At 44.7% G+C, this 18,814-nt stretch overlaps 1 protein-coding gene across 2 annotated transcripts; it reads left to right on the top strand.

The window, feature by feature from the left end:
* Positions 1-1,768: 1,768 nt before the first annotated feature.
* Positions 1,769-18,660, top strand: STK38 (serine/threonine kinase 38). Of its 2 annotated transcripts, none has more exons than XM_030965887.1 (14): positions 1,769-1,919; positions 3,661-3,793; positions 6,642-6,693; positions 6,839-6,961; positions 8,160-8,243; positions 9,451-9,574; positions 9,990-10,144; positions 11,626-11,728; positions 12,268-12,329; positions 12,880-12,997; positions 13,344-13,467; positions 14,174-14,269; positions 14,517-14,611; positions 15,416-18,660. In XM_030965887.1, exons 2-14 carry the CDS (start codon positions 3,663-3,665, stop codon positions 15,544-15,546), a joined length of 1,398 nt encoding a protein of 465 aa, XP_030821747.1. In that variant the 5' UTR covers positions 1,769-1,919; positions 3,661-3,662; the 3' UTR covers positions 15,547-18,660. The 2 variants fall into 2 exon arrangements, 1 of the variants encoding a protein (XP_030821747.1); XR_004061405.1 differs by lacking the exon at positions 1,769-1,919 and having other exon boundaries at positions 3,642-3,793; positions 15,416-17,187; positions 17,244-18,660.
* The last annotated feature ends 154 nt before the right edge of the window (positions 18,661-18,814 follow it).

The raw sequence follows: 18,814 nt of genomic DNA, 5'->3' as shown, positions 1-18,814 counted from the left end.
GGAGATGAGAATGAGCTCTCAGGGTTCCTCTTTGAGCATTTGTTCCACATTTTCTTTTCTTTCCTCAAGTGAAATCCTCTCCAAGAGCTCCCACAGCAGCAGGAAAACAGATCCATGAGGCCACCTGTGTTTCCTGAGAGGTGCCACTGGATTTTGCTGTTCACATTTGATAACAAACAGATCATCTCTGTCTAAGCAAAGCAAGGTCCAGTTTAACTGTAAAGTCAGTTTTTCAGAAGTTAAATCTGTCATGTGTGTTACAAATATATCAGCTTTTCCATTGTGTAGGGACATTGTTTTAAATCCTGAAAATTTTCCTCTGTTTCTGATAGGCTTCAACTGTGCTGAATGCAGTTCTCAGTGATTAAAATGTCAATAATAAAAACCCTTTCACCCTCTTAATTGCACTTTTTTTTTTATTTTTTCTTTGGTAGAAATGTAAATAAAGCACAACGACATTTTCCCAACATCTCCAAACATCTGGGATGAGTATGGGATCACATTTCTTCTGTTATGTCATTCCTCACAGCTCCCTGTTAGGTTCCCAAGGCCAGTCAAACCATTACTGAAGCTGATGGTTTCACATATTTCAGATGAGCTGGGAGGGTTAGGGATGAAAATGGGTTGTGCAGCCCAAGCTGTACAGTGAGTTTGCTGAGCTGGGATGTGGGAGCTCTTCCTCATCAGAGTCAGAGAATGGAGCCCTGGGGATCTGACTGTGCCAGCTCAAAGCTCTGGGAAATAATTCTGTCCTGCCCAGCATGCTGTGAATCAGCCTCTCTATCCTTGTAGATGCAGCTTCCTCGAGCACTGAGGGGTTGTTTCCTTGGTCCCTGAGGGGCAGAGGTGGCTTGGTGGCCTCTGTCCCCTGGCACACCTTGCTCCTGTGGCCATTGGGTGATTTATATCACCCCTGTGGGGATGGGAAAAACCAACCTCCCCTCCAGGGTGAGCCCAGGCTGTGTGCTGGGAGGCTGCAGGTCACAGTACCATTGTGGGAAGGAGGGAAGTTGGAAAAGCAGCCAGGACCGGGCTTCCCATGCTGGGAGGAGCACCCAGGAGCATCCTAGAGGCACAGCAGTGTAGATACAGCTTGTGGTAACTGGAAGAGGGGCTGCAGCCTCATCCCAAAGGCTACAGGTGTGCAGGTCAGGTGAACAGAACTGAAGGTAGTGAGCCATGGAGTGCCCAGGTGTACTGACCGAACACAAAGGGAAGGAATCCATGGGGCAGACAGGAAGAAGGAATCTATGAGGCACAGGGGATCTATAGGGCTGGATCTGTGGGGCAGAAGGAATCTGTGAGGCAGGATTTCAGGATCTATAGGGCAGGATCCATGGGGCACACAAGTGCATGTACGATAAGGCTGTAAAAGGCTGTGCTGCAGAACAAGAAAGGCCAGACTCTTGCAGCCTTCTGAAGTGACATGATGTTACTCTGTATGGGCTCGAAGCCTTCTGCTGCGGTACGGTGTTACTCTGTACTGGCGAATGCTGAAAGCCTTCTGAAACTGCACGGCGACACTCTGTGTATCGTGGACGTCTCAACTGTGCCACATGCTGGGACACCGCAGGCAGGCCGGCGCCTCTGCCCGGACCGGGGGAGAGCAGGGGCTGATCCGGGGCCGCAGCAGCCCCGGGGCGCTCCGAGCCCCGCGCGGTTCGGAGCCCCGCGCGCGGGGCGGGCGCGGCGCAGGCGCTGCGGGCGGGGGCGGGCCGGGCGCGGGGCTCCGCCCGGGCGGGGCGGGCCGGGCGCGGGGCGCCTGCGCTGCCGTAGCGGTCCCTGGGCCGCCCGTCCCGGCCGGGTCGCTGTGGGTGCGGGGGGCGGCGGTGGCCCCGGTCCCGAGCCCCCCACCCGCCGCTCCGCAGCCGGGACCCCGCCTCGCCTGCAGCTGCTGCCGCCCCTCCCGGGGGCTCCGGGTAAGCCGCTCCCGCCTTGTTCCTACGGGCGCCCCCCGCCCAGCGCTCCGCATCCTCTCCCCGCCCTCCTCTTTCCCTCCTTCCCCGCGGGCCCTTTGCCTCTCCCGGGGAGCGGAGCGGGGGCGGCGGCGCTGCGGGCCCGGGGCCGGCGGGGGTTGCCTGCTCCTCCTGTGCTGGTGGCTCGGGCCCCCTTTGTCCGCTCCGGGGATGCTGCCGGGCCCTTGCGCCGCTCGGGCCACGCCGGTGTCACCTCCCCGCCGAGCCCCGCTCCGTCCCGCTGCCCCCGGGCTGGTCGGTGGGCTCTGAGCGCCCATCCCTGTGAAAGGGGCCCCGAGCACTAACAGGTGGTTTGGCACCGATGCTTTCTCTTTTGTTCCCCTTCCCTTTTTATTTCCCTTGCGCCCCTTTCTGTCAGAGAATTTTCCTGGTTTGTTCTCTAGGAAGTGAAAACCGCCCGTGGCTTTTACGGCTCCCACTCACAGCCACAGAGTGTCTAACCCTATCTCTGGGGGTGCAGCCCCCATTTCTGGGCGTGTAACCCCCATATCCAGGGGTACTCACCTCTGGGGTTGTAACTCCATATCCAGGGATACTCGCAGAACGTGAGCCCTTCCACTCGTGTCTGCCACTCTGAGCTGCTCTTGCATAAAGCCACGATTCCACCTCACATAAAGACACAATTCCATCTCAAAAGCCACCCAGCTGGAGATGGTCACCAGCTCCCGTCCCACGAGGAACCTGTGAAGACAGCAACACGTAGCTGCTGTCTGGGAAGGAGGTGGTTTGCAGGGCCCTGCCTCGTAAAGATCTGCAAAAAGTGAACAGAAAGAGTCGTTTGAGCGTGTTGGCAGCACCCAGGGTTATAAAAATGGGAAGTGTCTCACCTATTTTGTCTGCAATTTCTAGTAATAGTTGCAAAACTCTGTTACCTTACTGCAGGTTACATGGTGTGCAGGAGAAGCAGGGTAAGGTGTAGTTGTACATTTGAAATCTTTGAGGTTTTTTAATGCATATCAGGAAATAGAGCTGGAATGTCAGATACACTGAAGCTGCTACACTGCAGTATTTATATACTGTATTCTCAGAAAGGATATTAAAATACATATATCTTTCTTAGAAAGAAATATGTCAGATACTTACCCTGGGGTTTGGGTTTTTGGCTATTTTTTAAACTACAACTTGCTCAAAGGCAGTGGTCCTCAGGATTTGGCCAAATTTCTGTGAGAAAACATCTAGTAAAAGTGCTTAAGGACAACTAAATGCCCTTTTCACTCATTCCTCAGTTGCTCTCTTATTGGGATAATTTTCAGGATTTAGATAAATTTCACACCAGAAGAGCCAGTAAGCAACTGGTGGAATTATTTCTGCAAGGGTTATGGGAAGAATAACTTCTGGATTAGATGTTTCAGTGTGATATTCCTGAATTTTGAGCATTCATTAAAGATAGAATGTGGTGGCAGCAATAAACATTTGCCGTGCTGGCTGAAATTGTGGTTTTTGAGGCACAAAGTTTCTTAAGCTTCCTTCCCTCTAATTTCAGATCAAAAAATGTTCAAAACAGGAAGTTAGACTTGTACCTTTTATTTTGTAAGACTTTTCCCTGCTTAGCTTAGACTGCTGATCTTTGTTGTTAAAATCTGAACTCTGTGATTAAGCATCACTTAACGGGGATGGATTCTTGTTTTGAAGATTATTTGTCATTTCTAATGTTTGATGTTCCTCCCTTCTCCTTTCCTACCAGCCATGGCCATGACAGGCCCTACACCGTGCTCATCCATGAGTAACCACACCAAGGAGAGAGTCACAATGACAAAGGTGACATTGGAAAACTTCTACAGCAACCTCATAGCTCAGCACGAGGAGCGAGAGATGAGGTACAAGTCCTTCTTGTTTCCCTTCCATACTGGTTAAGAGCCACTTTATATTGAATTAATTCCATTTTAAAAGCAAAAATAATAAAATCGCAGACTGGTTTGTGTTGGAAGGGACCTTAAAGCTCATACAGTTCCACTCCCTGCCATGGCAGGGACACCTTCCACTATCCCAGGTTGCTCCAAGCCCCATCCAGCCTGGCCTTGGATAGGGATCCAGGGATCCAGGGCACCCTTTGCCAGGGCCTCAGCACCCTCACAGCCAAGAATTCCTTCCCAATATCCCACCTAACCCTGCCCTGTGGCAGTGGGAAGCCCTTCCCTCTTGTTCTGTCCCTCCAGGCTCTTGTTCCCAGTCCCTCTCCAGCTCTCCTGGATGCCCTTTAGGCCCTGGAAAGGGCTCTGAGCTCTCCCTGGAGCCTTCTCCTGTCCAGGCTGGGCATTCCCAGCTCTCCCAGCCTGGCTTCAGCTCTTGTAGCATCTCTGTGGCCTCCTCTGGACTTTCTCCAGCAGCTCCAGCTCCTTCCTGTGCTGGCCCTGGGGTTGGAGTTACCTCTGCAGGTGGGGTCTCACCTGAGCAGGGCAGAGCGGCAGAATCCCCCCTGGAGCCATGATATTTTCTGAAAAATCCTTTCCTTAGGATTTTTTTCTCCTGAGAAGCTGAGAGGCCTCAGGAACAAAATGTAAACAGTGGTTATCTGCTGCTGTGGAATGCAACAGGTGCATCTGTGATTGGTCTCATGGGGTTGTTTCTAATTAATGGCCAATCACAGTCAGCTGGCTCAGACTCTGTCAGAGACACGAGCCTTTGTTATCATTCTTTCTTTTTCTATTCTCAGCTAACCTTCTGATGAAATCCTTTCTTCTATTCTTTTAGTATAGTTTTAATATAATATATATCATAAAATAATAAATCAAGCCTTGTGAAACATGGAGTCAGATCCTCATCTCTTCCCTCATCCTGGGACCCCTGTGAACACGGTCACACCCCCCTCCCCTGCTGCTCACACTGGGGGATCAGCCCAGGGCTCAGTGGGGTCTGCACTGGGGCATGTCCAGCTCTGCCTCACCAGCACCCCCAAATCCTTGTGCCAGGGCTGCTCCCAGTCCATTCTCTGGATTTTGCTGGGATTGCCCTGACCCATGTGCAGAAGACAATGCAGGGAGCAGGGAGGGGCTGCTGTGAGGAATCACTCAGTGCTGGGACTGACCTGAACCTGGGGCACCTCTTTTAAGTCCAATCCAGCAATGGTCTGCACTGAGCTATGTGGCTTAACTTTGGTTGGAACCCTCTAAATTTGCTGAATATCCTCAATTGTAGCACTGGGACTTCTGCTGTTCTCCCAGCTTGCCATGCAGGCTATAACGAGAATTTGGAAAATGGTTCAGTGTTGGTTTGGCTTTGCTGCTTAACAAGCTCCCCAAAAAGCTCCCCAGTGCCTGCTCACTGCAAGAGCTGCAGAAACGAGGAAGCAGTTTAGAAATAAATACTAATGTGCAAAGATATTTGCTTCAAAGCTTCTGATGATTAAAGAGAGACTGAGGTCCAATTCAGGCAGAAAATATCACTGATTTAATTAGTTTCTTTCTCCTCACACAACTCTTGCCTTTAAAATTTAGGTACTTATTATGAGCACTGTTGTGTATTCCTAAAATCTCAATTTTTTTTTTCTGTTTAGGATCAAGACCTTGTCTGAACAAACAGACTGGACTTAATAAGTTACGTTTTTTGTAGCAACACATGTCTGGGGGTGTGTAATTTGGAGTTTAAATGGTGTTGACACTGTACACTGAAGTGCAGATTGACCCTATTAGGGATATTTGGGGGAATTTCAGCATGGCTTTGGCATCACTCAGTCCTGCTGAGCTGTTTAATTCTGTGTAATTCAGACTTTGCTACTGGAGTTGCTGGTTTGTGTGGGTTGGGGTCACTGGGCAGGGCTCACTGGTACTTGAGCAAGAGCATTTTCATTGTGCCCGATTCTGAAATGATAACCCCAAATATTATCACATCACAGCAGCTGCAGAGAGCCCCAGGAGACAGGAAGAGGATCTTGCAAAGAATGACTTGCAGAAAGAAGGAATTTTTTAGTATATTTGTAATGTCCCAAACCACCAGACCCTGTTCAGCCAGCTGTTAATACGACTGGCACTGGGAAAAAGTTCCAGAAGATAATCATTACAAATGTCCCCTGAAGTCATTCCCCTTCTAAAGTCTTGCTTCCTCCTTTCTTTTCTCCCAAATAATCCTTTTGTACTAAGACTGTAAATATTTCTGATTCTTTAAGGGGGAGAACATGTACAGACAAGTTTCCTCTTCCCAAATATTTGGAGTATTTCAGGGATTAGGAAATCTAAGATAACTTTTCTCATTTTGCATGTGAATAGTTTGAGATGCAGAGAAATTTTAAATGGTTTTGAATACCAATTCTTCCTGGAAAAAGTGAAATTTTGGTGTTTAAATGCTTCTTATGGCTCTGGCCTGAAGTGACTTGCCCAGGTGTCAGAGAGAGATAAGAACAGAACCCAGATCTCTCAATTTGTATTTGTGTACAGCAAAAATGTACACTTGAATAACTTGTGGAACTCAAGGCACGTTTGGTTTACTAAAACCAGAGAAGACAGGGTTGGAATTATAAAACTGCATAGTAGATTCTTCAAAATTAATTTCCTGTCTGAGTCTCTTGTACATCTTTACCCTCATAACTTGCTGGCACAGACTAGAGGCTGTGGATTTGTGCACCTTGTTAAGAAACAAAGTTAATGATTCAGCCTGGGTTTTTTCCTAATTTAATTTCAAAAGCATAGTTAATGATTCAACCTTTATTTTTCTAATTTGTCTCTGCTCTAGACAAAAGAAACTAGAACAAATGATGGAAGAAGAAGGCCTAAAAGACGAAGAGGTAATGAATATGGAAAAACTATCTTAATGGTTAAATACAAGAAATTTTCTTTTTCTAAATGGAGATCTGGGATCTTTCCTTGGAATTGCTGTGGTCCCTGTGGAAGCCACCTGCAGAGCTCTCACTGGGGTCTCTTAAACTCTAGAAAAGAATCAGGAGGTCGGCACATGCACAGAAGGAGACGGAGTTCCTTCGCCTGAAGAGAACCAGGCTTGGACTGGAGGACTTTGAGTCTCTCAAAGTAATAGGCAGAGGAGCATTTGGAGAGGTGAGTCCAGAAAAAAAATGGCTACATGTGTTTTTAACTGGCTCTGGTGTTTGTTAAAGACTTGCTCAGTTTATACAAGCAAAAGGAACAACCACAGATTGACTTTAGCTGAACAGTCACGTGCAGCTGGTTTTTTACCTGATAAATGCTGGTTCAACACATCCTGTGCTTTAAAGGAAAGAGAATGGTGTTGAAAATGATCTGATGGACAATAAAATACAGGTTTGCAGTGGGATTTAAAGGTGAACTTCTGGGGCTGGACTTAGGGAGAGGGAGAGGGCCCTTGCAAAGTCTCTTCTGGTGGCCTTCAGAGAAGGGGCTTTGGACCACCTGCTTTAGGTGTATATTTTTTTCTGATTTAGAGATGGGGTAATTGAGAGGTGTTTTTAAAACTTTTATTCTGTTTTTAGTGTCATGTGAAGAGTGAGACAATGCAGATATTATAATTTACACCATCACAATCAGAAGTTAACTATTTCTTAATTACAATATATTATAAGTGTTTCTTGGTCTATCAGTTTTTGCTGCCCTATGTTGTAAATGCTTTAAAGCTAGTTATCTAAAATTACTCTTGGTGGGCATTATATATATATATATATAAATATATAAAAATGTATTTATATATTATGATATAAATATTTATATAAGAATATATAAATACATTGTACATATATATTATATAAATATATAAAATATCTTTATTTATATATATTTACAATGTATTTCTTTTAAAACTCGTTTCTAATTCTATTTTTCTCTCAACAATGTTTATCCTATTCCATAATACTTCTAAGTTAATATTTCTTATCTTATCCTATTCCATAATATTTCTAAGTTAATATTTCTTATCTTATCCTATTCCATAATATTTCTAAGTTAATATTTCTTATCTTATCCTATTCCATAATATTTCTAAGTTAATATTTCTTATCGCAAAGTTCATGTACCAATGCATACTGTGTGAACTTTCTATTAAACTTTTAAGAATTCTTTACAAATCTGTTTCCTACAGGTGTGAAGCACTCGTGGTCCTCTGTTAAAATAACTGCAGCTCTTAGCATTAACAGGACTTTCTGCACTGTGTAATGCTTCTTGTGTTTAACAATCTGAGATGATTTAATGAAATGGAAGCCAAGGGCTTGATACCCAACTTTGTGAAGAGCTGTGCTGGGTTTGATCAATCTCTGTGTGCCCCCAGGTGCGCCTGGTGCAGAAGAAGGACACGGGGCACGTTTATGCCATGAAGATCCTACGCAAAGCTGACATGCTTGAGAAGGAGCAGGTGAGGAACACCCCGAGCAGGAGCTGTGCCATGGATCGCTCTGTGCTGTGTGCAGAGCAGGAATAGGATCCTGTGCTTCAGTAGCTAAAAATTCTGGGGGTTTTTATGTCTTTTCTTATAGAAGAAATAAGTCAAAAAAATCTCTGAATTCTCAGGGAGTTCTTTTCAACACAAAGTCCCGTGCAAGTGATTCAGTGCAGGCTTCAAGGCCAGTGTTTTACTGCACTTCTGACTTGCAGGATCAGATATAAATATCAGAGATACAACTGCAGGAGCTGTACCATGGATCACTCTGTGCTGTGTGCATCTGTGCTTCAGTAGCTACAAATTCTGGGATATTTTTTGTGTCTTTTCTTATAGGGGAAATAAGTCAGAAAAATCTCTGAATTCACAAGCACTTCTTTTCTAGTGGGCTCTTTCAACACAAAGTCCTGTGCAAATGTAGGCTTCAAGGCCAGTGTTTTGATGCCCTTCTGACATACAGGATTGGATATAAATATCAGAGATACAACTGCAGGAGCTGTACCATGGATCACTCTGTGGTGTGTGCATCTGTGCTTCAGTAGCTAAAAATTCTGGGGGTTTCTTGTGTCTTTTCTTATAGAGGAAATAAGTCAGAAAAGTGAGAAAAATCTCTGAATTCACAAGGACCTCTTTCCTAGTGGGCTCTTTCAACACAAAGTCCTGTGCAAATGATTCAGTGTTTTACTGCACTTCTGACTTGCAGGATCAGATATAAATATCAGAGCTACAACTGCTGGAATTCAGACTCAGAGACATAAAGCAGCAGCATTTAACATATTTAAAGCTTTCCTTTGCTAGTACTTCTGGATATATAATGATCTGGGACAGTCGTGTTCAGCACTGGGATGAAGCTCTTTTTAAAAAGAAATCTAATGATTAGGTATATTTGTAAAGAATTGAGATTTTTGTATATAGGATTTATATAATGTACAGGTTTACTATATATAGAGACATATATATATTATATATAGGTGTATATGTATTATATATAGGTGTATATATAATAGGTATAAATATATTTATGTAATCAGCCACATGTTGAATGTTCTGATAGTGTTTCTACCGTTGTGCAGAAATTTGACTTTTGTCTTCTCAATATTTGATGCTGTTCAGAATAATAATTGAATTGCCTGTGAAATATATGAATTTAATAAAACTTACCCAATGCACTGTGTGTGTCCAGGTTGGCCACATCCGTGCAGAACGGGACATCCTGGTGGAAGCAGACAGCTTGTGGGTTGTGAAGATGTTCTACAGTTTCCAGGACAAGCTAAACCTCTACCTGATCATGGAGTTCCTGCCTGGAGGTAACTCTGGAATGCAAGGGCTGCTCTCCTTTTGTTTGGGGATTGCTAATTGCTTCATTACAAATGCAGTCTGGGACGAGAGTGCACGTGGTGTTTGTACTGTACATCTGGAAGGGAAACAAGATTTCTGCTTTTTAGGGTACTGAAGTGTTTAGAGAGGCTTGAGGTTTCCTATTTGGGTCTTCAAGCTGCAGGTATTTAAACTTGGCTTTAATATTTTTCTGTTTAAACTTGGCTTTAATATTCTTCTAGTTCCTACCCTAGCTATGCCCTGGCTGTATAGAGCCACAGCATATCAGGTTTGGCAACCTCCAACCTGCTGGTTTTTGAATGCAGCAGAAATAGCTTTTTTCTAGAAATATCTTCAAACTCAGTGAGAGTGGAGGCTGTGTGTTCACCTCTGGGGGGTTTCCAGGTGACATGATGACATTGCTGATGAAGAAGGACACTCTGACAGAAGAGGAAACTCAGTTCTACATTGCTGAGACCGTGCTGGCCATTGACTCCATCCACCAGCTGGGATTCATCCATCGTGACATAAAACCAGACAACCTCCTCCTGGACAGCAAGGTATGGGCTGGCCACGAGCAAAAAGGCCTTGTGATTGCTCATATTGACCTGAAGGGCTGTTGACAGTTGTGGAAGAAGATGGTGCTTCTTTATTTAGCCCCGTTCCTTCCAGCTTTTGAGGGGCAGATCTGCCAAATTGCCAGGGAAAATCCCCAAAAGCCAGGAAAGACCCCAGCTCCACTCAGACCTTGAGCTCTTCTGACAGCTGTTTAAAGTATTTTTGGCTATTTCAGATGCAGTTTAAAGCACGTGGTTTCAGTTCCCTCTTAGGCAAAGCTGTTTCCCTTTTCTCTCACATCTGTTCCACTCCCACTTGCCAGCTCTGGTCGTACCAAATGTGAAGGACGTGGCTGTTCCAGTAGCCAGGCTGAGAGTGGAGAACCTCCCTCAGGATCAGGCTGTACCCCTGAGGGCTGCCCTGGCTACCTGGTTATTGCAGGCACTTTGCAGAAATCCCAGTTGTTTCAGTGTCCTCCTATTGCTCCAAGTTTGCCTAAAATTAAGATTTCTTGGAAAGAGTTTGCCAGCAGTAAATAACAAGTTTCCCACTGCTGTGTAATGCACTGTTGGAATTACTGCAGAATCCCAGGATGGTCTGGGTTGGAAGGGACCTTGAAACTCATCCTGTTCCACCCCCTGCCATGGCAGGGACACTTTCTGGTGTTCCAGGTTGCTCCAAGCCCCATCCAACTTGGCCTTGGACACTTCCAGGGCTGGGGCAGCCACAGCTTCTCCAAGCAGTGTGCCCAATTCAGAATGTTCACCTCTAGACATGCCTACATTTAGGACTTTTGAAAAGGAGGTATATTTTATAGATACACCTCTAAAAATTGCTTGTGGTCAGTGTGGTCACGTTATGCACCAGGACAGATTCAATCACTGAACTGAGGGTGATTTTTATGTCCTGGGGCCAATACACAACCCAAGGACTGCAGCTGCCTCTGGAGATGTTTCCTTTTGCCCTGAAGTGGTTGGGAACTTGCAGAGCAGAGGCTTGCTGAAGTAAATCGGCACTGGGCTCTCTCTGTGGAGTAGCAATGGGAGTGTTGATGGTTTCATTCCCTGTACACATTCAGTGTTGGGTTTAAAAAAGGAAAGCAAAGGACATTGAGGGGCTGGAGCATGTCCAGAGAAGGGAATGGAGCTGGGGAAGAGGAAGGTGCAGCCAGGTGGGGGTCAGGGTCTTCTGCCATGTCTCAAGGGCAAGAATGAGAGGAACTGGCCTTAAGCTGTGCTGGGGAGGTTCAGATTAGATATTAGATTTTTTTTTTCTCTGCAGGAATGGTCAGGCATTGGAATAAATAGCCCAGGGAGGTGGTGGAGTCACAGTCTCTGGAAATGTTCAAGAGGCATCTGGATGTGACACTTGGGGACATAATTTAGAGGTGTTGAGGGTGGTGTTGGGTTCTCTTCCAACCTTGCTGTGATTTACTATGATAATGTCTTATATTGGGTGTTTATTTTGTTTTGCTTATTTCTAGGGCCACGTGAAACTCTCAGATTTTGGTCTGTGTACTGGACTGAAGAAAGCCCACAGGACAGAATTTTACAGGAACTTGAATCACAGTCTTCCCAGTGACTTCAGTAAGTTCTTTGGCTCCAAAGGGTACCTGGGTGGTTGCTCTTGGGTCCTGACAAAACTCATTTCAGTGTGGGGAGTCTAATAATCAACTTTACATCTTGAGGTGGATTTTCATTTTCTGTAAAATCATTTCAGTTACTTTAAACCCATTTTTATTTCGAGAAGTTTGTCTCTGAAACAAACTCTGCTGTAGCTTTTTGCATGTGTAATAAAATGAGAACTCAGTGAGTTGGTGGCTTCTGGCTGGATCTCATTACTGAAATGAATAAACCAGCACAGTCTCTGAGTATCCAGGATTATTCTGGAAGGGAAGAACTTGGATCATGGAGTTACATCAACCATGAAAGCATGATTTGCTAATGAAAGGCTCAATTAGATGTTGCCCATATTTCATGGGTTTGGAAGTTGCTGAGAGGTTTAGGTTTGAGGCATTGACACACATCTTAAATGAGATCTTTAGTGTAGTGGTAAAGATATTTTGGGGGTAAAAATATATTGAGTGACCAGTAGGATTCAGTCACAGCTATTGAATCTCCTTCAGCTTTCCAGAACATGAATTCCAAGAGGAAAGCAGAGACTTGGAAGAGGAATCGCCGGCAGTTGGTGAGTAGGTTCCACCTGCTTGGAGATGTTCCTGCTGAGGTGTTGCATCCACATGGAACATGGATTTGCATGGAAGTTTTTAATGCATCTGAGTTCTGGACAGTCCTGAAAGGAAAAGATTCAGACATTTTTTTTTAAAAAAGAAGAGGAATGACTCTAGTTTGTCCTTCATCCATCTGCTGAACAGCTGGTGACATATGTGCAGAGATAGCACTGCCATAATTATTTACATGGATATCTGAAGTCTCCCAGCCAAAACGATCAGTTCTTGCCACTTCCAGTCTCACAAAGGGCAGCTGACCCATTCCAAGGTGACCCATTCCAGGGCAGTGATACCCTCCCCTGTTTTCCTGATGCTATTTTAAGACTCTTTCACATGAAAAAGTTAATTTTGTCTCTACATATTTTGGAAGAAAGGCTTTAAACACCTTTGCTAAAGGATCTTAGAGACAATCTGGTGTCTTCTCAAAATAACCACTGTTGTTTAAGTTCTCGTGTCCATGTCAGGCAGTTTTCCCTGCAGATGCATAACTGATGGTGTTTGTTCCAGGCTTTTTCTACAGTGGGAACTCCAGATTACATTGCTCCTGAGGTTTTCATGCAGACTGGATACAACAAGCTGTGTGACTGGTGGTCCCTGGGGGTCATCATGTACGAGATGTTGATTGGTAAGGAACAGGCAGGGCAGGCTGGAGCTGGGAATGGTGGAGCAGGACATCACCTGTATTCATAGAATCCCAGACTGGTTTGGGTTGGAGGGGACCTTAAAGCTCATCCAGTGTCACCCCCTGCCATGGCAGGGACACCTTCACTATCCCAGGTTGTTGCAAACCCCATCCAGTTTGGCCTTGGACACTTCCAGGGCTGGGGCAGTCACAGCTGCTCTGGGCAGCCAATTTCTGTGCTTGGGGTCAAATTCTCACAGCATCCACTCCTTGCCTGGTCTCTGTGGTGTGTTTTGGCTTCAGCAATTAATTTTGCTTGATCCAAGATGATATTTTTGTTTCTTTTCAGGTTATCCACCATTCTGTTCTGAGACTCCTCAAGAGACATATAAGAAAGTGATGAACTGGAAGGAGACCCTGACATTTCCTCCAGAGGTTCCAATCTCTGATAAAGCAAAGGATCTTATTTTAAGGTGCCAGCCCCATGGTTTGCCAGTTAATACCACACTAATTTTCTTGTCTTGTCCCTGTATTCTGTGCCTCTCATGGCTTGTTTCACATGGAAAACCCTGATGCTACAAACTGTTATGCACATGCATCAAATGCTGAACTCCCTTGTCAAATACTTTTGTCTCTCGGGCCATTTAGTGGTTCCCTGACTAAACTGTGCTAAAAAGGAGTTCCCATGGAAGTGCTACTACTCTGGCAAAATGTTTCTGCTCCTTATTTTGCCTGCAGCCTTCTCATGGAAGGATACAAGTTCAATCCTTTTGACAGAGCTGACTTCTTGCAACAGCAATGATTCTGCCTTTGTATGCACTGGAGCATACAAATGTGTCCCAGTGCTTGCTGACTCATTTGTACTTCAGTATCTATTCTCAGGACAGAAATATAAATGTCTGTTTTTTTAGGCTGTGTATGTTCTCCTGCTCTACTCTGGTCCTGAAATAGAAAGGTTACATTATCCTGTTGTGAAGGAGTAGCACTTCTTAACTGTGGCATTGGACATGACATTCCTATACATAACTTTGTGTGTTGGTTTTGCTGTGGAAGTTCTTAGTCTGCTCCATTTATATGTTAAAAAACTGCAGCAATATCAGTTCAGAAAGCTGTTCCATTTCTGGATGGAATGCTTTCGTTTTCATTCTCCCTTCATTTTCATTCTTCCTTCCATCCCAGATTTTGCTGTGAATGGGAGCACAGAATTGGTGCATCTGGTGTGGAGGAAATAAAGAGTAACCCATTCTTTGAAGGGGTTGATTGGGAGCACATCAGGTAAGATGCTTTGCAGAAAAGCAACTGCTCTTCTCTAGGGACTGCTCAGGCCAGCCCTGGTCTGCAGCAGGGAGCAGCTGACTGGCATTTATCACATCCAGCTGTGGGTGAGAGCATTTTGTTCTCTACCTGATGCTTGCTGAGGTTTAGGTACCTTCAGTCTTGATTCTGTTAAGAAATGCAAGGTGGCTGAACCCTTCTTTGTCTGCCTTTGAAATCTCAATGCTTCATCTGCTCTTCTTGGCAGAGAGAGACCTGCTGCGATTTCCATAGAAATTAAAAGCATTGATGATACCTCAAACTTTGATGAATTTCCAGAATCTGACATCCTTAAACCAACAGGTAAATGATTGTTTCATTCTCTGTGTAAACCTTCCTCTTCTCCTGTAAAATAATCCTTCTGTTAGTCAGATCTTACTAGATACTGATTAATTTTTACCATGACCAAATAGCTTGGAAGCTTTGTGGTGCAGGGGGTGCAAGCTGGAATTTGGAGGAGATGCAGGCTTGTAAATGATGTCGGAGTTGCCTGAGAAAGGGCAGCTCTCAGAGGCAGCAGAGCTTCCAGAAAGTTCAAATCTCAGCAGGGCCTGAGAGCCCAATGCTGCCAGTTCCCCTCGGTGCTGATTCCTGCTGGCACTTGGAGTAGGGGTGGGGAAGGGTGGAACTCATGGGGATGTTTTGCTGTGAATCTCTGAAGGATCACAGCATAGCCACACATTTGCTCCATGAGGTTAAAAACAGAATCCCAGGCTGGTTTGGGTTGGAAGGGACATCCCACTCCACTCCCTGCCGTGGCAGGGACACCTTCAGTATCCCAGGTTGCTCCAAGCTTGTCTAACCTGGCCTGGAACACTTCCAGGGATTGGGGCATCCACCACCTCTCTGGGCAACCTGTGCCCGTGTTTCATAGCTCACATTGTAAAAAATTTCTTCTTTCTGTCATCTGAATCTGCCCTCTTCTAGCTTACAATGCTTGTGCCACGTCCTGTGTCCCAGCAGTTCTTTCCTGGGGTTGAAGCATGAAGCTGCATCTGCGTTTAGGATTTTTTTTTTCCTTTAGAAACATTCATCCAGTGTTTTATATGAAAATAAACTTTGCAGCTCCAGAGGATAATTAATTCTATTTCTTCTGTGTCTTCCCAGTGGCAACAAGCAACCACCCAGAGACAGACTACAAGAACAAAGACTGGGTTTTTATCAATTACACCTACAAGCGTTTCGAGGGCCTGACAGCCCGAGGAGCAATTCCATCCTATATGAAAGGAGGGAAGTAACACAGCTTTACCTGGGACTTCTGAGCTGTGGAATTCTGTTGCTGTACTTTGGGTTTATACCCATAAAGGAACGTGTTCTTTTTTTTCAAAGAAAACTTGAGGGCTATCAACTCTTGGAGAAGACTTCAGGACCCTGTTTTGTTACACACCTGGTTGTTATTAAGGATTTTTTTTTTCCCTGCGCCATTGAAAAATTCCACATGTTTGCATCATCTCTGCTGCCAGCACCTTTTGCTGCTTCAGGAGCAAGTTTTTTTTTATATTCTTTGCCAGACTGTCCAGTCCATTGGGAGATGACAGCAAGCTTTCCCTTTGGCATTGCAAACCACGGGATTCCATAGGACTGCATCCAGTCCTGCATTAAGTGACAAACTCACTCTGCCAATTCTGCCAGCACTGTTTGCCCAGCAGTTGAGGACTCCAGGACAGAGGAAACAAAGCAATAATTGAAGCTTGAGACAGACAACTCTCCAGGAAACTGTCTAGCAGAAGGACAAAACTCAGATTGCCTTAACCTTACTTTGTAGTGCTGTTTTTATAATGCTCCCTGGAAGCCTCTTCAATAGCATTTCTCAGCTCTGTCACTGTGGCCCCCAGTTCTGGTGCACTTTACTTTTGGTACTAAGTGACCCTCAAGCCATTTAATATTTTTTCTAAATTAAAAATTTTTGCAACACTTTTTCCTTCCTAAATAGAGGAGAAATGGGCCATTTCCCTCCACTGAGTGCTGAGTTTTTGGTTACTGTATGTCAGGATGGATCCATAAACAATGCAGATAAACTACAGCTGGTCACATAAGTAGGTCTGGAATTAGAGCAGAGGGAGGGAATTCCAGGAACCTGATCCTTGGTGGGCAAATTGTGCACAGCTGGGCCAGCCCTGAGGTTCCCCAGGCTGGCTGCTGCTGTTTCTCAGCCACCTCTGAGCTCTGCTGCATCTTCAGTGGTTTAAAGGCCAAATCCATCTTCTGTGGCCTTTTTGCTGTTGGTTTTGAGCAGAACAGGATCAGAATGTTGCTGATGGAGCCTGCCTGGTGCTCCCTCACAGAGCTGCTCTTGCTGTCCTGGCTGTACCATCTGTACCCAGAGTGTTCCATGGATGGTGCTCATGGGGTCACTTTTGGGGCACTGGAACCCACCATGTCCACTCATTGATTGTTGCCTACTCTATTTACATACATTCAGTTCTGATCAGGGTCTCTCCAGGAGAGCCCCAAAGTGCCTTTCCTTGCCTAAGCCTCTCTCAGAACACGACAGCATTTTGAGAGGGAGGATTCTGCCTCAGCTGAGCTTTTCCTAATTTGTTTTTCTAACCACAAGCTCCACGTTGTGCCCATTTGTAGTTAACTCTGTGCTTCCAGGGGCAGATGGCATTAACCCATGGGCCTACATGGTTCCAGTCTGGTATTTACAATCAGATATTAAAAATACAATTCAATGAGTTTTCTAAAAGCATGTCTCAATTCAAATTGTCTTGGATTCCTGCAAACTTCTCTTGGTGCTGAACACTAACTCTGGAGTACAAATAAGACAAAGCTCCAGTGATGTCTTATAGGAAAAAAAAAAAAAAAAAGAAAGGCTTCCAGGTCTGTTTAGTCTTGACTTTCTTGATTAGAAAATGAAACAAAAAAAAGGCTTCCAGGTCTGTTTAGTCTTGACTTTCTTGATTAGAAAATGAAACAAAAAAAAGGCTTCCAGGTCTGTTTAGTCCTGATTTTCTTGATTAGAAAATGAAACAAAATGGATTTGTAGTGTAACTTTTTTTTTATATAGGTGCTTTTAGGGAATGTTTACCTAGATGTCTCTTGACTCGAGTGCCATCCCCAAGGACAGGTGGGGGACTGCCAGTACTGTACAGAACTCATCAGGGTCCTCCCCTCACCACCCCTGTGCTTTTTGTACATGTCCTATGAGTTCATGACTTGCCATAAGCAGTTCAGACAGCAGCTGGATCCTAGCAAGCTGAAATGCAAAACCAGCCTTAATTAGAAGTCCCAGGATCTCTGTAGTCAGAAGGGCTCACTCGGATGGATAAGGGCTCATGGAAGGAATGACTTACAGGATCAGGCTTTCAACAACTCATCCCTACATCACTTTCTGCTCCTTTTTAACTTTGCATGAAGGACTGATACCAGCTTCTCAAACTGTTCCATCCTTATCCTGCAGTTTCTTCTAGCCATTTGAAAATGTTGCCTTATAAACCATTGGAATTAATGTAAGACCATTTTTCTTTCAATTCTTAACAGCTTAGTTACTGCCTTAAAATAAAAACAAAAATAAAAATCCTTTGAAGCTGCTGTAGATTAGGAACAAATGATTTTGAGATAATAGCTGTATTCTTAGCCCTTTACTGAAAGGGACCAGCATTTTTATTTATAAATACCAAAGAAGAAGCTAAACAATTTTAAGTTGTGATAAGTTGCTGTGAAAAACCAACTCTCTAGTACTGTGTATTGTGCATTTTTAGTGCTGTGTTTGAAGTGGGACCCCTCAGCTGTGTCACTGGAGTCCAAGGTGAAGTTTTCAAAGGCATGAGGAGCAGTTGGGTACCTCATTCCTGTCGTCTTCCAGCAAAAGTTGGATGTCTTTGAATCCAACACCTTTGCAGTGGGAGGTTCTGTATCCCAGGTGCACTGCAAGCCTGCATCCTGTTCCAGTTTTGTACCAACATTAGGGAAAAAAGTGTCTCCTACAGTGTCTCCTTCCCAGGATCCACACTTCACTGCTAACAGTAAGGATTTTGTATGCCTGATACATCTCCCATGGTAGCCAAACATTTTTACATTTTTTGTGTTTTGAGGTTCTTAGTATCTTTTACCTCTTTCTTTTTTTTTTTTTAAGCTGCAGTTGCTGGAGTTGTAGAAGTAATTCCAGTCTGAATTTCCAATGGATCTGAACACCTTATGCTGCCAGTTCATCTCTGTATCATGCCTAGCACAAAGCTGCACTAAGTGTTTCTTATCACTGTGCCCTGACTCTGCCTTAACCTCGAAGTTGAAAAAGTGTTCTGTAAATATTTAAAAGCTGTTACAAAATTGCACTGTACAATTTGGCAGGTGTAGTCAACTTTTTATGGAGCGATCTCATTGTGTTGTGTAAATAAAATCCTCTTAGTAAACACACTCTTGTTGGTACGTTGTGTTTTACAAACAGGAATCGGGGAATCCTGGAATGGTTTGGGTTGGAAGGATTTAAAGCTCATCCATTCCAGCCCCTGCCATGGCAGGGACACCTTCCACCATCCCAGGTTGCTCCAAGCCCTGTTCAGC

This window comes from Camarhynchus parvulus, chromosome 26 (assembly GCF_901933205.1).
Source record: "Camarhynchus parvulus chromosome 26, STF_HiC, whole genome shotgun sequence".
Classification (NCBI taxonomy): Eukaryota; Metazoa; Chordata; class Aves; order Passeriformes; family Thraupidae; genus Camarhynchus; species Camarhynchus parvulus.
The sequence above is the reverse complement of the archived record's forward strand: the minus strand, read 5'-3'. Positions and strand labels throughout refer to the sequence as shown.

Excerpts from the sequence above, each read along its gene's own strand:
- STK38 (XM_030965887.1), top strand. The coding sequence starts at position 3,663 with ATGGCCATGACAGGCCCTACACCGTGCTCATCCATGAGTAACCACACC. Across the intron at positions 12,998-13,343 it reads CATGTACGAGATGTTGATTG|GTTATCCACCATTCTGTTCT; the intron begins GTAAGGAACAGG and ends GTTTCTTTTCAG. Across the intron at positions 14,270-14,516 it reads GTTGATTGGGAGCACATCAG|AGAGAGACCTGCTGCGATTT; the intron begins GTAAGATGCTTT and ends TCTTCTTGGCAG.